Source organism: Pectinophora gossypiella, chromosome 24 (genome assembly GCF_024362695.1).
Source record: "Pectinophora gossypiella chromosome 24, ilPecGoss1.1, whole genome shotgun sequence".
NCBI lineage: Eukaryota > Metazoa > Arthropoda > Insecta > Lepidoptera > Gelechiidae > Pectinophora > Pectinophora gossypiella.
In genome coordinates, this window is record NC_065427.1 from 1,490,087 (window position 1) to 1,509,499 (window position 19,413).

Sequence of the window (19,413 nt, forward strand, 5' to 3'; positions counted from 1 at the left end):
TGGTCTGAATCTAATTTGATATCAATTATTAAAAAGAAAACGTTTTTTGTCACCTGTCAGTACATGCGCCATTGTTGTATGATGATGCATTTACTGACAAACAAAAACTACTAGTAATTTTAATTTTATTGCATTTTAATTTTGGTTTTAATTTTGATTTTAATTTAATTTTATTTATTTATTTTAACTGTGTATTTAATTAATGTAATATGGACCATCATGTGTGAAATAAATGATTTTTGATTTTTATTTTTTTTTATTTTAGGTCTGTCTTTATCTATTAATTATTGGCTAGCCAACTACTCAATTTTATGCTCTACAACTTGTGTGTGAACCGAAATGTGTGTAAAATCTTATCATTATTATTTTAAGAGAACATTGAGCAAATAGAAGCACTACATTGGCACTCACCGGACATTTAGGATGGTGATGTTGTGGCGCAGTAGGTGTGGTGGGCGGTCCCGCGCTGTCTGGTGTACCAGGCCAACTGTCTGTACTCTGTGAAAGAGAGCAAAGATTAAAATAAAACTCAAAAATGAGCCATGAAAAAAATAATATTACTACGCATAGAACGGTAACACTCGCCGCTCCCCACCAGCGTCGTGAGCTAGCGTGAGTGAGTTTCACCCCCGGACAGTTATTGTGTACCGACAGTCAGAGCCCCCCTGCCACTTGCCGTATCCCTGTTACATGACACATAACACAACACAACACACACATTAACATTATAAGATTTTTTCTTTTTCTTAAATATAATTTTATCTTTATTTTTACTGAAAAAGCCTTGGAAATGTATCTTGGGCTGGTTTTCCCTTCGCGGACCCGACAAATCTTCAGGTTAGGTAAGCGGACCCTGAGAAAAAAGGGATAATGCTAGGGGGATGATGAATCAGCTCGCATCTAAAAGTTTGAAAACTCGTGTACCGCCTAACGCGGAAATACGAGCGAGACAGACATTCCCCCCCCCCCCCCTTAAGGCGCTCTCCTTTCTTCTTTCCTTTTCAGACTACAGTAAGACCCAGAAGGCGCGAGGTCGGTGCCCGTTACGAATTGGTACGGTCTGTACGTAGTTTTTTTCTTTATTCTACACTTCGGTGACAACAAACGTGCGGAGATCTACGTACCCTGGAATCATGCGACACTCCAGAGGGATGGTAGTGCCGCCTCCACTGCGGGGAGGTGCTCGAGAAGGCGGCAAATACCCCCGCCTCCTCGCCTTGCTCGTTGCTCTCGCCCGCCTCGTCCGTGTCTACTTCGCTGTGGTTGTATCTGTCGCACCGACCTGGGGGATAGAGGTTTGGTTAGTAGTTCGGCGGCGGTACGAGAGATGGCACTGTACTGTGCGATTCGGTACTAACTATTGACCTAGAAGGACGTACATTGACCAAATTGGAAATGTCCTTAGAAAGGGTTCAGTACGATCTACCCTGAACCGGCGTGTATGAAACGATTGCTGAATGTGGAGGAAGAAAGATAAGTGTGTCAGGATCGAAGCAAATTGAATTCCAAAGTCTCTGCTTACTCCAGCGTGAATTTATGTAAATACTATTGAAATTATCGGTTCGGTTCCGGTTTTTAAAAATAGCTATTCATTTATTATTTTTAACATGCTATACTAGGTTCCCTCAGTCAGTTTTTACAACATGCCCGAGAAGATAAACAGCTGAGAGCGTTCTGTGGTTTGTTTTTTTTTTCGCTCCGCTTGCTGGGGTCAGCTATTTCGCCGAGATCGTCACGGAGTTCTCGTAGCGGCGCGCAGACCCGTTGCTGTAGCATTGTAAAAGCGCGCAGGCGCGTTGCCCTTATGCCGCTCGTAACTCCGGGTGAGTTTAAATGTCACGACCACTACCCATTTGTGGATGGTGAGAAGCTATACTTACTGTAGAGTACACCTTTTGTATACTGCCATGATTTGGCTCGCCAACACACCATCACTCTGTACAGGCAGACCGTCCTGCATTGACTGACTGTTTGTCTTGCTCTGTATTCAGATGACGTATGCGCCCGAGACAAGGACAGCAATATCAATACACTACACTTACTATCGAAATAGCTGGTGTCCTCGTCGTTCTCCAGCTGAGGAATGAACTCCGCTTTCCGTCTCAAGAGGTTGTTCCAATCCAGCCCGTAGAAGTAAACGTGTTCCTGAAACATTATGTATATTGTTAATAAACACTTGATTTAAAGAATCATTCAATTCACTGAGTGAGTGAATTGATTCATTCCATTTTTTCCTGGAATTTGACTGTTTTGTAGTACGTGTCAGGCAGTGAATCGTGTTGGGGCAGCAAATATTTTATTTTATACTAGCTTTTACCTGCGCTTTCGCTCGCGATAAATTCGGGGTAACACGGTTCCCCTTTCCTAACAAAAACTGCGAAAAATTCCATATAAAATTTTACTCCCTCTTTGAAGGCAAATAAGAAAAATGATGCACGATTTTTTTATTCGCAAATAGTTCGCAAACCAATTTTTAGCCTTCTACCTTGAAAATTGCTGAATGCTCCATACAAACGTCCAACCCCCATTTTAGGGAACTGGCGGGTTATAAAGAGGTAGTTGAAGGGATAGAAGGTTACTATAAAAAGGCCACATCGAAGCGATTCACCTAAAAAGCAATATTTCATATAAAAGTGCGCAATGCCAAATGTCAAATAGAAATATTGGTTTTATAGGTGAATTGTTTTGATGTAGCCTTTTTAACCCTTCAGGTGATATATATGCCCAGGTGATAGATAATGCCCTAAGCAAATTCTTATATTGTGGGAAGTCCTCACCTTGACTTGATGCGTGCCCCCGGTACCAAGTCGGTCTCTAGGGTTACGAGCCAGCAGCTCCGTTATGATCGCCCGCGCCTCCACCGCTATCGGGAAGTCTTCTTCTGACGGCCATTCGATGTCATCTACGATAGAAAAGCATATAATATTACAGACAGTACGGAAACTCTATTCAAAAATCTCGATCTTACTGCCGGTCGCCTTTCTTTGTGAGTGCAAGTGAGACGGAAAGACCGCGCAGCTTAACTAGATTAAAGTGACATCCATTGTGGGGTGGGTACAGGGGGTGAGGTAAATCAAGGTTGGTGCGGGGCGGAGTGTCCCTTCTATACAGAAATTATTTTAAAGGATTGGAACTGGTCTGTTTTTCCAACTCGTTATAATCTAGGAGTCTTCAGAGCTAGAGTGTGTAGGCATTTGCTAGGTAAGCGTGATAAACCCTATACCACATCGAACAGCCCTCGCGGCACAGCAACAAATGTCGCAAATCAACAAATTACCAACAACGCAACAATTATCTACGCGAAGCCTTTTTTGTTGCTGTGCTATGCTACGGGGGTTGGATTTCAAACTTTAACCCTATTCAAATATTCAGAAAATACTATCAGATGACGTAAAATCAAATTATATTTTCTGGATTAATCTAGAAATAACATGAGTACTGACCATTGACAGTGTGCGCGAAGAGTTCCTCGGGCGTGTCTCCGAAGAAGGGCACGCAGCCGACCAGGAACTCATACAGGATGATGCCCATCGACCACCAGTCCACCGGCTTGCCGTAACCCTGTCACGTGACAATAACATTATAAGATTTTCTCTTTTTTTTTTAAATCTGAAAAAGACCTTTAAAAATGTGACAATATTATTTCACATTTATGAGTCAGCTGGCATCCCTAAAAGTTTGAAAACTGAGCTAAGTACTAACTGCGCACATCGGACACTCCGTACAAAAATCTCATTCTGACCGTATGTCGCCTAACACGTAAGTGCGAGCGAGACAGACAATCCACGCGCGCTCCCCCTTACTCTTTAACATCTCACGAAAGTAAGACTAAAGTAAGTATCGACGCCCGATACGACTTGGTGCGGGCGGAGAGTAACCGTTCGATGTTTCTACGAGAACCGTTTCTACGAGTGACCATGACTCTTCTTTGAACGTCACGTCAAAAAAAAAATGAGAAAGGTCACTCACCTGCCTGAGTATGACCTCCGGTGCGATATACTCGGGCGTGCCGCACACCTGCTTATCAGAGAACTGCCTCGCTTCCCTGTCGGCGTACTCTTCATACAAGTTCGTTGCCACTGCCCACAACAAGATTTGATTAAATTATTATATTAGCTGTTGGCTAGGATATTGCAGGCTGAAATCACCTGTTGATCAATCGAGCCGAAAACTTGGAAGAAAACTTGACTTTCACCGTGAGATCGCAAGTTCGAATCTCAGCGCAGGCCTAAACCAATAATTTTCGAATTTGTTTACAAATTCATGTTTGGGTCATAAATTGTTATCACGTGCTCAGCGGTGAAGGAAAACATCGTGAGGAAATCCACATTCCCGAGAAATGCGTTTCGGAAGTATGTGACCTAAGTTCAGACAGGCAATCGCTTCTGTAAAAAACTGGACCTGTCAAATTAGGTTAGGTAAGCGGACCCTGAGAGAAACGGGATGAAGTTACCTTAATTTTAAAGGGTTACTGTTACTGTAATCAATGTTACTTACATGACATGAGACCCATCTTGCTGAGTCCGAAGTCAGTTAGCTTTATGTGGCCAGTTGCTGTGATGAGCAAGCTGAAACAATATTTCATATTAATGACTATTTTCATCACCAATTTTGTATGACAGGTTATTTCTAAGATAGTGTATGAAATATAATGGGTTAATTGGAAGAGGCGGGTTGCGACAGTGGAAAAAATTAGAAAAAACTTGTAAGTTTATCTCACCAATTAACAATATTGTTTTTACTTCACAAACACTTTGTGATCTTTTGTTTGGTAAGGACATTGACAAGCTTGAATCACTTGACTGTATGTAAAAGTAAAATGATTCCATGCTTTGGAGGGTACGATTAAGCCGTTCCCGGTCCCAGGTATGAGTTGTAAAACACCGACACCAACCCGCAGTGCCTGGTGGAGTATGCTCCACACCCCCCTCCGTTTGATTGAAGCGAGGATCTTCTTCTATCGTGTGGATTGTGAGGTAAATTACCAACCTCATCAACCCTGGTGTCAGGGTTGTTATTGAGCCGCCAAAGGCCCCTGATATCGCTCAGGTAACGACTACTTACTTACATCAGTAAGTAGTAACCGGGGCCAACGGCTTAACGTGCCTTCCGAAGCACGGATCGTCTTACTTTTTGGACAATCACCTGATTGTCCTTATCCCTAGTTTGGTTAGGACATTACAGGCTGATCAGGTGATCAGTCTGTAATGTGATCACAAAGTGATTTTTGTGAAATTTTCCCACCGGGATTCGAACCCGGGACCTCCGGATCGTGAGCCCAACGCTCAACCACTGGACCAGGGAGGCCGTGGCGTATATGATGAAGACTAACTTGTCAGGCTTCAAATCCCTGTGCACGATGCCATACGAATGCAGGTACTCGACAGCTAGCACGGCTTCGGCGAAGTAATGCCTCGCCATGTCCGGCGGGAGCGGTCCGTTGAGCAGGAGCGTGGCGCAGTCGCCGCCCTCCACGAACTCCAGGATCAGGCACAGGTGGCGTTTCGTCTCGAACGAGCAGTACATCGTTACCTGACAACGGAGGTGAGATTAAACTTTGGCGGCGAGGGTGTGCTGTCGCCAAGAATGTTTTCGGGGTACCGAACTGAGCATAGTACCCCGCTAGCCACAAGTTGGTAGTGTGACTAGGGATCGACGATCCAACGGTGTTATGTTGGAAGTCGTATATATGCGTCTTGCCGTGGAAACTTCGATATCGCGTTTCAGGACTACTTGAAGACTGCATTATTGAATGTGGCGCCATCTGTTGCATGTGGGTGGAACTAGCTGGTCCGCCACAAAACAAAGGTTATACGAGGTGTTAGTGACATCGTACCGTATACTGAGGGGGACGATTCAGACCATTATTCTGAGTTGATACATAAACTGCCTATATACGTCCCACTGCTGGGCACCGGCCTCCCCTCAATCAACCGGAGGGGGTATGGAGCATACTCCACCACGCTGCTCCACTGCGGGTTGGTGGAGGTGTTTTTTACGGCTAATAGACGGGACCAACGGCTTAACGTGCCCTCCGAAGCACGGAATCATCTTACTTTTTCGGACAATCAGGTGATTCAAGCCTGAAAAGTCCTTACCAAACAAAGGACAGTCTCACAAAGTGATTTCGACAATGTCCCCATCGGGAATCGAACCCGGACCTCCAGATCGTGAGCCTAACGCTCTAACCACTAGACCACGGAGACTGTTAAGATTCTGAGTTGATATCAAGTGGAATTTTCCGAAAATAATTCCAGTATAGCTGTTAATACTTACCACAAAAGGGTTGTCAGCAAAACTGAGAATATCCCTCTCCGCGAACGCTTGCTCCACTTGATTCCTTAATATTAAGTTGTTTTTACTGATCTTCTTCATTGCGTATCTGTAAACATTAAATTGTGTTAAAAGTTTTTTATCTTAAGTTGTGTAAGGCCCAAATGAGATTTGAATTTTAAAAGGTATCTGGGTCGACCTTAACGGCGAGTTGTGTGTTTGATTCGCAGAAGTTATGTCCTCACCTTTGCCTCGTCTGTTTATGTTTGACGAGGTAGACTGCGCCATAGGCCCCGTTGGATATGAGCTTGATAACTTGGTAGTCGCTCTCGGAGGGCGGCGCGCCGTTGGTGCCGTGGCCCGGCGGGGACTGGCGGCCTCGCGACCTAGGGGGAATATTATGCTCAACATCACTAATTTAAGAGACGCTCTTGTCGGTGTAGCATTCTCCATGCTAATTTTAGGGAAAAACAGGGCAGTGGTTTCCTTCTTGCCTTCCGCCTCGCAGTACTCTGTCTGACGCGAGTGGGATGGCGTCCAGAGTAGTCAATTACAAAGCCGTACTAGGACTCCTGTCGTCCGCTTCTGACTAGTACTGATATTTACTGCTGCCCTTGTCAAGTACCAGGTTATAGACAGTGACTCGCCACTTCCGTCCTGCATTGCGGTACCAATAGCTCCCATCTCCGCCTCTGCAACCGTTGAGATCTTCACCCGTATCCCTGGGCAAGGGTTCGAATTGGTGCGGTGCGGGGAGTTACCGTTCTATACGTAATTATTATTCTTTATTAGCGTAGATCAAACAATGAGACGAATTTATGCTTATTTATTTTTCTATTACGCTTGTGTTTTTTTTTATTATTATAGATGACGATAAGGCTCATCACCTATCACGTTGGTCTAACCAGAAAGCCCGTTGCGGTGTGGGTGCTCAGTTCATCTTGCGATGTATGTACTGACTACCACAATTGGGATATAACTTATGTTATGTTATAATGTTATGTACAGTCATGAGCAATATAATGTACCCACTGCAGGACTTTGTCGCACTGACATATTTGACATTTAGTGAGACTTACATTTCAATTTGTCAAAAAAGTTAATGTGACATGGTACCAAAGTGTATACATATTAATGCTCGTACTTCTTCTTCTATCGTGTGGGTTGTGAGGTGGATTACCAACCTCAGCAACCCCGGTGTCAGGGTTATTATTGAACCGCGAAAGGCCCCTTACATAACTCATGTAACGACTACGTACTTACATCAGTAAGTAATAACCGGGACCAACGGCAATGTTATGTACTATTTTTTCGAAAACCGAACCAATTCTTTTGGTTGATTAATGAAACCGTTTCATACTTGGAGGGTGATATGTTCTGTGGCTGCGGCGGTGGCGGCGGCACCTGTAGCTCAGCTAGCGGGTCCCGCGACAGGCCCAGCTTGTGTATTATGTACTGCGGGATATCCGTTGTGATGCCCTGTACAAACAATCAACAAAACAATCAATACTTATTCTTAGTACTCAACATTGTATCTAGTTATGAAACATGACGTACCAAGAATAATACAAGTAAGAGCTTAAAAGCACTACGTTGACATTATTGGTACGGCCGGATGCAAACCTTGCATTAGATAAGTTCTAGACCTAAGGATTCAATTTGTATTTTTGATTCAGTATTAAACTAGAAGCATCCACCTACGCTCGTGTTTTAAGTACTCTTTAGTTTTATTTTTAAAAACTCTCCGAACGCTCCCGAAAACTTGACTATCTTTCGTGTATGTTTTGTTTAAAACTTGTTTTGTATGTTGTGTGCAATAAAGTATATTTGTATTGTATTGTAAATTGATTCCACATACCTGCATATTCTTGGCGTGTCCCTCAGCGGCCTCGAGCAGTCGGTAGAAACGCTCGGGGTCGAACTCGAGGCACTCCAACAGCCTCGCCGGCCGGGCCATCGCCAGTATGAGGCGGTTGACTAGTGGCGCCACCTGGTTTCCCGCTTCCGCCGACTTCTCTCGCGTCTGAGAATGATACAGAACAGATTTATTTATTTATACATACCTACATAAACTCACGCCCGTAATCCCTAACGGGTTGGGCAGGGCCACAAGTAATCAAAGACAACTTGCTGCCACGGTCGATGTCATGTCAGCTTTTGGCAGCTTAATAATAACCCTAGCGGCCTCCGTGGTCCAGTGGTTGAGCATTGGCCTCACGATCCGGAGGTCCCGGGTTCGAATCCCGGTGGGCACATATCACAAAAATTACTTTGTGGTCCCCAGTTTGGTTAGAACATTACTGGCTGATCACCAGATTGTCCGAAAGTAAGATGATCCGTGCTTCGGAAGGCACGTTAAGCCTTTGGTCCCGAATACTACTTACTGATGTGAGTAAGTAGTCGTTACTTGAGCCATGTCAGGGGCCTTTGGCGGCTCAATAGTAAACCTGACACCAGGGTTGATGAGGTTGGTACACCACCTCACAACCCACACGATAGAACATCAAAAAAGTAGTGGGATTGTAAAATATATACATGTGAAATAAATATTAGCATTTGTAACATGTAATTTACATGTGTACTTTTGATAAACACATTCTTGTTATAATGAATATTTCTACAAGTTTTTTTTTGTAATACAGGGCTTGTAAGTTTTGATAAACAGGGTAATGATATAAAAAATGTATAATATTGAAATTATTGTAAACAAAGTCACCTCAGCGAGTAGTCGATCCAAACTATCGGCCATGTCGTAGAAATAGCTGCTCGTAACTTGTTTTGACTCGGATTTGTGCAAGCAGTCCCGGGCCATTTCCAACACCTACAACACACAAACACATTGGTACTGATTCCCGTTGCCACCTAAACACACTACAGACAACCGTATAAAAATCTTATTCTTATCATGGTATAAGAAGACCAGCCGGGTCTGCATGATAACCGCGCCGCGCGCGGCGCGAATTATATTGAGCGATTCGACCAACAAACGATACGAATGCTATCTACGTAGATGGACGTCAAACGGCTATTGGTCGAAGACCTCAAAAAATTTTCGCGACGCGCGCGGCGCGGTTACCGTGCAGAGCCTACTGGGAGGTTAAAATGGCCACATCTAAGCAATTCATCTAAAAAAGCAATATTGCTATTTGACATTTGTTTGCATTGCGCACTTAATTTTATATGCGCAAATGTCAAATTGCAATATTCCTTTTTTTAGATGAATTGCTTCGATGTGGCCTTTTTAACCCCCCAGGTATGATCAAAAGTGACACTTCACATTTCAAGGTTAGCCCAGCTGACGTCATCACACCCTGCGTTGCCATTTCATAAAAAATAAATTACCCACTACCATTTTTTTTATATTAGCTTTGCAAAGAAATTTTGAACATTTAGTAAGAGTTACTTACAGTTCTAATAACTTTTATATATGAGAAAAGTAATAGTAATTAAATACATTAGTCAGTAATTCACTTAATTTTCAATAATAAAATTTACGTCCTTGGAATATTGGAGATACCAATTTAATGGTAACACATACGTCATCAAAGGGCTAGCAATGGCGGCTTGTCATAGGATTGAGCATACCTGGTCTTTTTATACCATGATTCTTACCATGTAACGTCGTTAGGCGAGCGAGACAGACAGTCCCCTGCCCACCTAACGCGCTCCCCCTTTCTCCTTACCGGCTTATGGCCATTAAGACTAAAGTAAGACCCAGAAGGGGTGAGGTCGACGCTCTATACGAATCGGTGCAATCCATCATTTTTAACCTGCCGGTTACCCGTCCCTTTCCTTTTCAGTGGATAAAAAAATGACAGGTATAAACTTAAAATAAAATTAGTCATATACAGGGTGTCAGTGATATCACCTGACGAAAAATTCATAAAACGTTTAGTGTTTTTGTTTTATTATATTCATTTCCATACTTTTGCGACGGAATATTCCACTTGATATCAACTCAGAATCATGGTCTGAACCATCCCTCAAAGTTTTCGTTGCGATGTCAGTAACACCCTGCATTTACACAATTAAATATTTTCATACACTTAGTTGCAATTGATATTTTTTGTAGGTATAAATTATTCACGTCTTAACACAACAAAACTGTATATTTCACGTTACCTGTCTTTGAACAAATCTTTCGATAGGCGGTCGGTCTGGTTTCTTATCTAATTCAGTCAGTTCTTCTATTAGAGATCGTAATCTGAAAGGGAAATAGTTTTGGATATAACTTTATACTTATCAAAAATTTACAATAAAAAAAATCTCAATTTTACAAATATTTAGGTTTAAAAACTAAAACTCGACTACGGAGAAATCACGCTTTAAAGTGTATGAAATAGGAGAATATTTCTCTGAAATTCTTCCAAATGTGATCGTATGCCGTGGTAAGTAGACTCTTAGGACAGATTGGCATACGACCTTTGACTTTAACTATTAATATCTCCGGCGTTAGATGAGATATTGTATCGAAAAACGGATTTCAGATTATTCTTTAGCATATTCACGTGAGTTGATATATATGTCGTGGCCAGATCATAGAATTGACCATTTCATGAAATGATCGACCATTTCATGAAATGGTCGTATTTCATGAAATGGCCAACTTCAACTGACCATATCGTTTAAACGTCAGCGTTTAATGATATTTCCATCCACGTTTGGCCATATCATTAATGTAGGGTGTCCATGATAAGTGGTGTAATAAAAACGGAAATAATGTATTACTCTAGTACAAAGTACAAAAATGTTTAAAAGTCAAATAAAAATTAAAAAGTCATTTTCGATTAACGGAGTGTTGATGTAGTTGACATATACGCCGTAACTGCATCTCGCTTTGAAGTCGTCGTCATATTTTTTGACACTATTTCATGCCATTGGTCATCATTCAGTATACTTTTCGTGTGTAAGATAAACATACTGGCGGCGTAGGGGTGGCCCAAGGGCCACCCCCGCCGCACCCTAACCTACCGTTATGCCTTGTAAAAATTATAAAAAAAAGGATTATGATAATTTAAATTATGACAAAAACATTTATGCGTTTTAATAGAATCCCGTTTCAAGTAGTTAATGCCATCTGCGGCAAATCTACAATAAGTCACGTCAAAAAAAGAAACTTAACGGACAGTAGGATCGTCTATATTTTTCTTTTTTAAAATTAATATCTCTTCATTCGCAGTTTTAATTATATCATATTTTGAAATCCAATAATAGTCCATTGATTTACGTAGCGTGGTCACTCGACCTTCATTATTTGCCATATAACCTAAAAATAAAAATAAAGTTGCTGTCTACTGTTAATACGAGTTTTTCTTTTCACCTTAGTGTCAAAACATTGCTTCACTGCACTTTTATCTTGTATTTGCTCATTATTATTCGTATTATTCGCGTTCACACAAGAATAATTATTGTCCGCCGCCATTATGCAAAACAAAAACAAAGCGACACCAGCGCCACTACCGGTGGATAATGTTACAATTTTACGATATGATCGCTAACGTTTGGCCATATCATGAAGTAATCATGCATTTAGTTGGTCATATCGTTAAACGTTTTGTGTTCATTGATCTGGCCAAACCACATCATGATGTGGCCAACGAATGTTGTTCTATTTCATGAAATACGACCATTTCATGAAATGGTCGATCATTTCATGAAATGATCAATTCTATGATATGGCCACGATATATATAGATAGATATAACTAGCCTATTGTAAGTATTGTTGTATAAAACTCACTTATCATCCATCGCCTTCTGCGCGGCCGGGAACCGAGCCGCGAAGAGCGACGACATCGCGGACACCGCGTCTTCTTTGGAGCCCTCCGCGCCGCTCGAGCCAGCACCTCCTGGCGACCTTGAGGGCGAACTAAAAACAAAAAAAAAGGTTTATTAGCTCTTAGAATTCATCATCATCATCACCAGCCCATTAACGTCCCCACTGCTGGGGCACGGGCCTTCCCTATGGATGGATAGGGAGATCGGGCCTTATACCACTACGCAAGCCCAGTGCGGATTGCTACTGAAGCCGGGACCAACGACTTAACATGCTTTCCGAAGCACGGAGGAGCTCGAGATGAAAACTTTTTTTTGTGGTCACCCATCCTATGACCGGCCTTTGCGAAAGTTGCTTAACTTCAACAATCGCAGACCGAGCGCGTTTACCGCTGCGCCACCGAGCTCCTCAAGAATGAGCTCCTCTTAGAATTAAAGAAAATTAATGAAAACCTGCTGTAAATGCTCTTATGTGTACGTACAATGGCTAAAGTAAAACCCGGCCGAATAAAAATGAACACCTTGCGTCAAAGACGATGCGTGTTATAATATTTGCGAGGAGTACAGACGGATTATACATTAGCTAATGTCGTAATAGAAACGTTTGCAACTTGGCTGAGTCTTCAGTAGTTCTACAGTGTAGATCCTTCTGTACAATCATGAGTAATATCGCATACTCACCTTAGAAGCCGCGCTAACATATTTGACATGTACTGAGACTTACTGATCAATTTGTCAAAGAAATTAATTCGACATGTCGTACAATGGTACCTACTTCTCTCGTGTGGTTTTGTGTCAGGGTTACTATTGAGCCGGCAAAGGCCCCTGACATGACTCATGTAACGACTACCGTGGTACTAAGGTGTTCGGTTATTATTCCTCGTTTTTGTACATCGACATGATGTTACCTCAAACTGCGACTGCGCACACGCCGCGCAGGGCTCTGAGGTGAAGGCGCGCGCGCCGCGTTGTGTCCGCTGCCACCGCTGTCTGATAACGACGCCCAGTGGTTCATGCCGCTGCCTTGTGAACTGCTGTAATGGGGAATGACGAGGTTTTTTAACATTGGTTCTAGTTTTTATAAAACATGTGTTTTAAAGAAAGAATTGACTTGACTTATTGTAGATTTGCCGCAGATGGCATTAACTACTTGGCCGGACAAATGGGGAGCGCTGAAGGCTCTCACTATTGTTATTGGCAGGTACTATTGGTCTATACTACTAGGTATATTGGTTATGGTAGACCAAGCTTCGTAAGAGTGGTTATACAACATTTACTTTAAAGAGTTCTGATGCTGGTGGCAGTGCGGGCACGGCGCACGTGGCGGCGGCTCGCACGCCGCCTGCACTGCTAGCAGCCTCTCCTGAGACGAACATTGTGACTGGAAACAAAGAATGATAAAGAACAATTAGACCTGGTGGTGGTTATGAAGGCGATTACTCCACCGACAAGAGCGCAGCTCTTATATAAAGAGAGAGAGAGAGACCTGGTTCCAAAATACAGGGTCTACCTACTTCCTGTATTCCACACACGGTGCCAATGTATGAAATTGATGTAGATCGGTGTAATTGGCAGTTCTTACGACTGTTTATGGACGGAGAAATTAATGCACGGTATGATTTTCAGTTTTCTGTTTCATGTTTGAATCTTATTTAGTTATCACGTGCTCAGCGTTTAAAGAAAACATCGTGAGGATGTCTGTATGGTATGACTTAACTGGACTGGTTTTCCCTTCGCGGGTCCGAAGGTCAGACAGGCAGTAGCTTCTGTAAAAAACCGGATCTGTCAAATCTTCAGGTTAGATAACCGGACCCGGAGAAAAACGGGGTACGCTAGGGAGATGATGACGACTGTAGACAACGGTAACACAGTATCCATAGTCTAGATGGTTATGGCAGTGTCCCACTCAACTGGCAAGATGATTGGACACCTAATAAGACACGACGAATTCATTAAAAACATCATAGAAGGGAAGCTAGAAGGAAAGAGAGGAAGGGGAAGACCAAGAAGAGCTTACATGGAACAGATTAAAGAAAAGGTTAACGTCGTGTCTTATAGGGAAGTCAAGGAATTGGCCTTTGATAGACTGGAATGGAAAATGCTACACCGACAAGAGCGTGGCTCTTAAATTGATGATGACTCAACTTCTAAACCTCTTATCAGATTTAAAATATAGTCCGCGCCACTAAAGTCGCAGATTCTGCATAGAATTATTATGACTAGTTAATTCATTCCTTAAAAATTCGTGGACTTTAAGGCGGAAAGTATCTAAGTGATAAGGTTGCGAAAACACTGGATCATATGACACATCGGAAACACAACTGATAATGTTCCTGATAACGTTTGATGTGATTTATCAAAGTGCATCGAACGCTATAATGATATTAACGAATCAAACATTCTGAGTAAAACATACTTAATGGATTCATATTTTATTGAGTAATCATAATCAATATTTTGTTATTCGGTTTCCTTATTTTTTCCGGTTGGAAAATTTTGTAGTAATCAATATAAATATACCAGAGTTTACGATCAACATAATTATTGCGCGTAGACTTAAAACCCGTTAAGCAATTTGGTTTTAATTGTAAAGAAGCAAGATTGATCCACAATATATAAACAGTTTGCCTGCATAAAAATGTTACTCTTAAAATTCCTAAAAAAATAAACGTATGAAACAAAATTCCGGAAATCAAATGTCGAACGAATACTGTGAACAAGTTTGTAATGCTGCATACATAGCTAGCTTTTCATTAGATTTTATTAGACATTGAGGAGCTCGGTGGCGCAGCGGTAAACGCGCCCGGTCTGCGATTGTTGAAGTTAAGCAACTTTTGCAAAGGCCGGTCATAGGATGGGTGACCACAAAAAAAAGTTTTCATCTCGAGCTCGTCCGTGCTTCGGAAGGCACGTTAAGCCGTTGGTCCCGGCTGCATTAGCAGTCGTTAATAACCACCAATCCGCACTGGGCCCGCGTGGTGGTTTAAGGCCCGATCTCCCTATCCATCCATAGGGAAGGCCCGTGCCCCAGCAGTGGGGACGTTAATGGGCTGGTGAGTAGACATTAAGAAACATTCAGTGTTTTATCTTATGTACTTAAAAAGTTATTATACGTAATTTAAAAGTTTAGTACTTATTAACGGCCTCCATGGTCCAGTGGTAGAGCGATGGGCTCACAATACGGAGGCCCCGGGAACCCTGGTTTGGTTAGGACATTACAGGCTCACCTGATTGTCATAAAGTAAAATGGTCACTGCATCGGAAGGCTCGTTAAGCCGTTGGTCCCGGTGACTACTTACTGATGTAAATACGTTGTCGTTACATCAGCCATGACAGGGGGCCTTTGGCAGCTCAATAATAACCCAAACACCAGGGTTGATGGGGACATACACGATAGAAGAAAAAGAAGTGTTGTACATAGTTTGGCGAGTCAGTGTAGTTCAAATAGTGTTCTGGTGACCTGTGGCTGTGCCCCAACAGACATTACAGACGTGCCTGTCTGTCTGTCCAATACACTCCTCGTTTATAGGCCAGTAAGCCACTAAAAAACAATGACTAACCACCGTAATGGTGATTGATAAACCCATTTGTCTCCGTCGACCGTACGCAACGTAATAATTAACAAATGCATAACGAACGGAATTCTTGGACCATTTTCAAAACGCATAATACTGAACCTTAATACCGAATATAAAGCTCTTAACTTTATATTAAACTCTTAACGCGTTACTATACTACACGCCATCTACATCGTTGATAAATGGATCAATGTCGTACGTAAAAAGATATTGGTCAAACGAAATCGAAAGAAAAGTAAATTGTTGTTGTAATGATTTAATAAAAATACAAAAATACATAAACAAGCACATTCCATTCAACTACAATTGTAACATCATCATCAATTTAAGAACCACGCTCTTGTCGGTGCAGCATTTTCCATGCTACTTTATTAGGGAATAATAGGGCAGTGGTTTCCCTCTTACAATTGTAACAACATACACATTATTAAAAACAAATTTTAAAATAAGACTAAAAAGCTATAAATAAAAAATGCTATAAAAAAGCTATAAATTGTTGTGTTTATTTACAATAAACTGTTTTGTATTGTAATGTAATGTAACCGAGCCTTCCGTACAAACAGCCGTAAATAACATATACATAAACTCCTATTTCCCACCGGGATAAGCAGAACTATGGAACGCCATTTCAATGCTTCGAGAAAGGCTTTTAACATTGCTGCTGAAAAACTATTATCGCCCTACATCATCGTAGACCGCGATTAGTTACCGACTGCAAATTGATAAGTTTGTAATTGGTAAAACACGCAATAAATACTTCCAGTACCTGTGGGTACAAGGCGTGGTTTCAAAATCACAAATATCTTTGTTCAGTAGGTAACAAACATAGTTACATACATTGTTTTAAGTTTACGCGGTTATTATCATAATTAAAACACATAATAACGGGTTCTTACCGCGTTTAAATGGGGATATGAGACTCCCGATATTTCGACACTGTTGCAAGTGCCTACTGCAGCTTCTCACAACTTGTACTAGTATAGCCGGGGAAAAGAAACTGCAAGAAAAGCCGCACAGGGCCCTGGACGTTCTTTAAAAAATTAAAACACATAATAACGGGTTCTTACCGCGTTTAAAGTAGGGATATGAGAGTCACTGGACTCCCTATTACTTTGAACGCGGTAAGAACCCGTTATTACGTGTTTTAATTATGATAATAACCGCGTAAACTAAAAACAATGTTCTTTAAAAAAACAAAAAATCTACGTATCTGCTTACCTAGTTATTGTATTTTACGCGTTGATATACAGGGTGTTAGTGACATCGTAACGAAAACTTTGAGGGATGAGTCAGACCATGATTCTGAGTCGATATCAAGTGGATTTTTCCGTCGCAAAAATCATGTATTTTTTTTTAGTTTTTTAAAATTATTTTCAATTCTATACTTTTGCGATGGAAAATTCCACTTGATATTAACTCAGAATAATCAGCTGAATCATCCCTCTCAGTATTCGTTACGATGTCACTTACACCCCTTACAAGTACATACGGTAGCCATACAAGTAGGTATGGGTGTTAGTGACACCGTAACGAATATTGACGGGTATGATTCAGACCATGATTCTGAGTTGATATCAAGTGGAATTTCCTTTAAAAAAATTCATGAATGTTTTTGTGTTTTTTTTTTAATATTTTCCTATCTATACTTTTGCGACGGAAAATTCCACTTGATATCAACTAAGAATCATGGTCTGAATTATCCCTCAAAGTTTTCGTTACGATGTCACTAACACCCTGTATAACGTTAATTTTAATACATTTGCAGTTTAACTAAATAGGTGCTAAATGATAGCAATCCGGCTGTCACCCACATCCGTGTCGCTGTGTGTGGTGTTCTCAGTAGATGAATCAGAGGTTCTGCAACAAGTGTGCTACTTCCGATAACAATTAGCGATGTATGACTTGACGGCTACCCGGAGTTACGTTGCGGCCGGGAGGTGAGCGGAATCATCGACGGAAGCGGAACCCGGTAGGTTTATAAGTATAAATGTTTCTGAAACTTTTTTTTCGATATGATGACGATGTAGCTCTAAAGTTTCAGGAGAACCTGGTGGTGTAATGATTACCACGCTCGTCACGGCTTAACAAGAGCTGCATGTTCAAGTAGATTATTTCGATTTAATTTTCTCGCTATTAGTGTTTCGGCACAGATTAAAAAATAATGCGTATAGAAAGGACACATTCCACCTCATACCGATACGGACTTTGGAGCGAGCTTGATTTCACCACATTCAATTATCATCTCCATTTTATAACAACAGATTATATCAGCTATTTATAGTTGTATTGTCTGTTGCCCATTATGCAATCGTAAACGCCGACTCGAGAAAGAACCGAAAAAATAAATAAAACCACAACCAAATCGGATCAACAACCATTCTGGAGCTACGATGGTATGGACAGACAGAAAGACAAAGAGATGAAACTTAGAACACCTCTCCGCGTAGCGTCGGGGGTTAAAAAAAATTGCATTTCTTACGTATATTAAAATATAGAGTTAGTGATGCAATCCACACGGGGGAAGAAATATAGTTAGTTACATGAGCGACTGCATAGCTACCTGACAGAGGGGCAGCAGTAACTGACAGTACTATTCAGAGGCGGAGGACAGGAGTCCTAGTACGCCTTTGAAATAGACTACTATGGGCGCCATCACACTCGCGTCAGACAGAGTACTGCGGGGCGGAAGGCAAGAGGGAAACCACTGCCCTATTTTTCTCTAAAAAGTAGCACGGAGAATGCTACACCGACTAGAGCGTGACTCTTATATTAATGATGATGACATGAGCGGCTATCTCACGTTTCTAGTGGCCCAACCTCCACCATATGTTACACACGCCTTGCATTGACTCACTATTAGATAAAAATAAACATTCGCTACGTCGAGTTACGTACCTAAAGTAAAAACAACACTAATCTGTTACTGTTACCACTTGATAGCAATTGGCACATTTACACTATAAGTTAAATAAGCATTAGTTATACTTGTAATGAAAGTAGGTTGGAGCTTTAGAACGATTCGTGAGCAGAACACCTGTCGGTTCAACTGATAAAGTGCTTTTTTTGATAGAAGATAGATAAAAATAACATTTAAACAGTACCTACCATAGAATAAAGAATAATATCAGAATCGACTTATTTATTTGAAGTCTTAGCGAATTTGAAAAAGAGTTATGAGTAAGTTGTGGAATAAGTGTTATGAGTTATTTATGGAACGATAAGATCTTTAGTGAACTGAATCACATCCCTATTAAGATTAGGCTGGCAACATTATTTTACGGAATGACATTTTAAAACGTCAGTCTGTTTAAGTATAAGTATATATATATATATAATTGGTCCAAAACTAAAAAAAAAAAAAAAACTTGCGAACGAAAAATGGTGGCGGGCTTATACTACGTGTGTTTCTAATCTATATGTCTGTGAAGTTAATTAACAATCGTGTTGTCTTTATTTTTAGGGAACTTCTGGACTACATCATTGGACTTCCCACCGAACAGTCTTCAATATAATTTAAATGTACCTACCGACTATATATTTTTTAATTGTTTTTACTGTATTTTTTTCTTCGGTACCTTGACGTTGGCAGAATCAACGTTTCTAAACGATGCAGCCATAAACTTTAAAAAGTGAAGTGAAGTAAAAGTTCGACTTTAGTGAAGTTCCCGCGCACACTCACCGAATTGTATCCTATAAAAAACCGACAGACAAGCTACCCTTCGTCTGTGTTCTAGACTTTGGAGTTGTATGTTTTTATTTTCCTCTAAACCCAACAAAATAGATAGCGT

General features: G+C 41.2%; 1 protein-coding gene across 1 annotated transcript in view; it reads right to left on the bottom strand.

Moving 5' to 3' along the window:
* The window catches only part of LOC126377804 (microtubule-associated serine/threonine-protein kinase 3), a 114,296-nt gene that overhangs the window by 22,205 nt on the left and 72,678 nt on the right, over nt 1-19,413 (bottom strand). Inside the window, 17 exon segments of the mRNA XM_050025656.1 lie at nt 412-498; nt 1,125-1,282; nt 2,043-2,145; nt 2,778-2,902; nt 3,444-3,561; nt 3,970-4,079; nt 4,498-4,568; nt 5,333-5,532; nt 6,277-6,382; nt 6,519-6,659; nt 7,634-7,752; nt 8,132-8,296; nt 8,990-9,094; nt 10,396-10,477; nt 12,013-12,141; nt 12,956-13,081; nt 13,325-13,428. Of these exon segments, the coding sequence (XP_049881613.1) occupies nt 412-498; nt 1,125-1,282; nt 2,043-2,145; nt 2,778-2,902; nt 3,444-3,561; nt 3,970-4,079; nt 4,498-4,568; nt 5,333-5,532; nt 6,277-6,382; nt 6,519-6,659; nt 7,634-7,752; nt 8,132-8,296; nt 8,990-9,094; nt 10,396-10,477; nt 12,013-12,141; nt 12,956-13,081; nt 13,325-13,428 (2,049 nt within the window).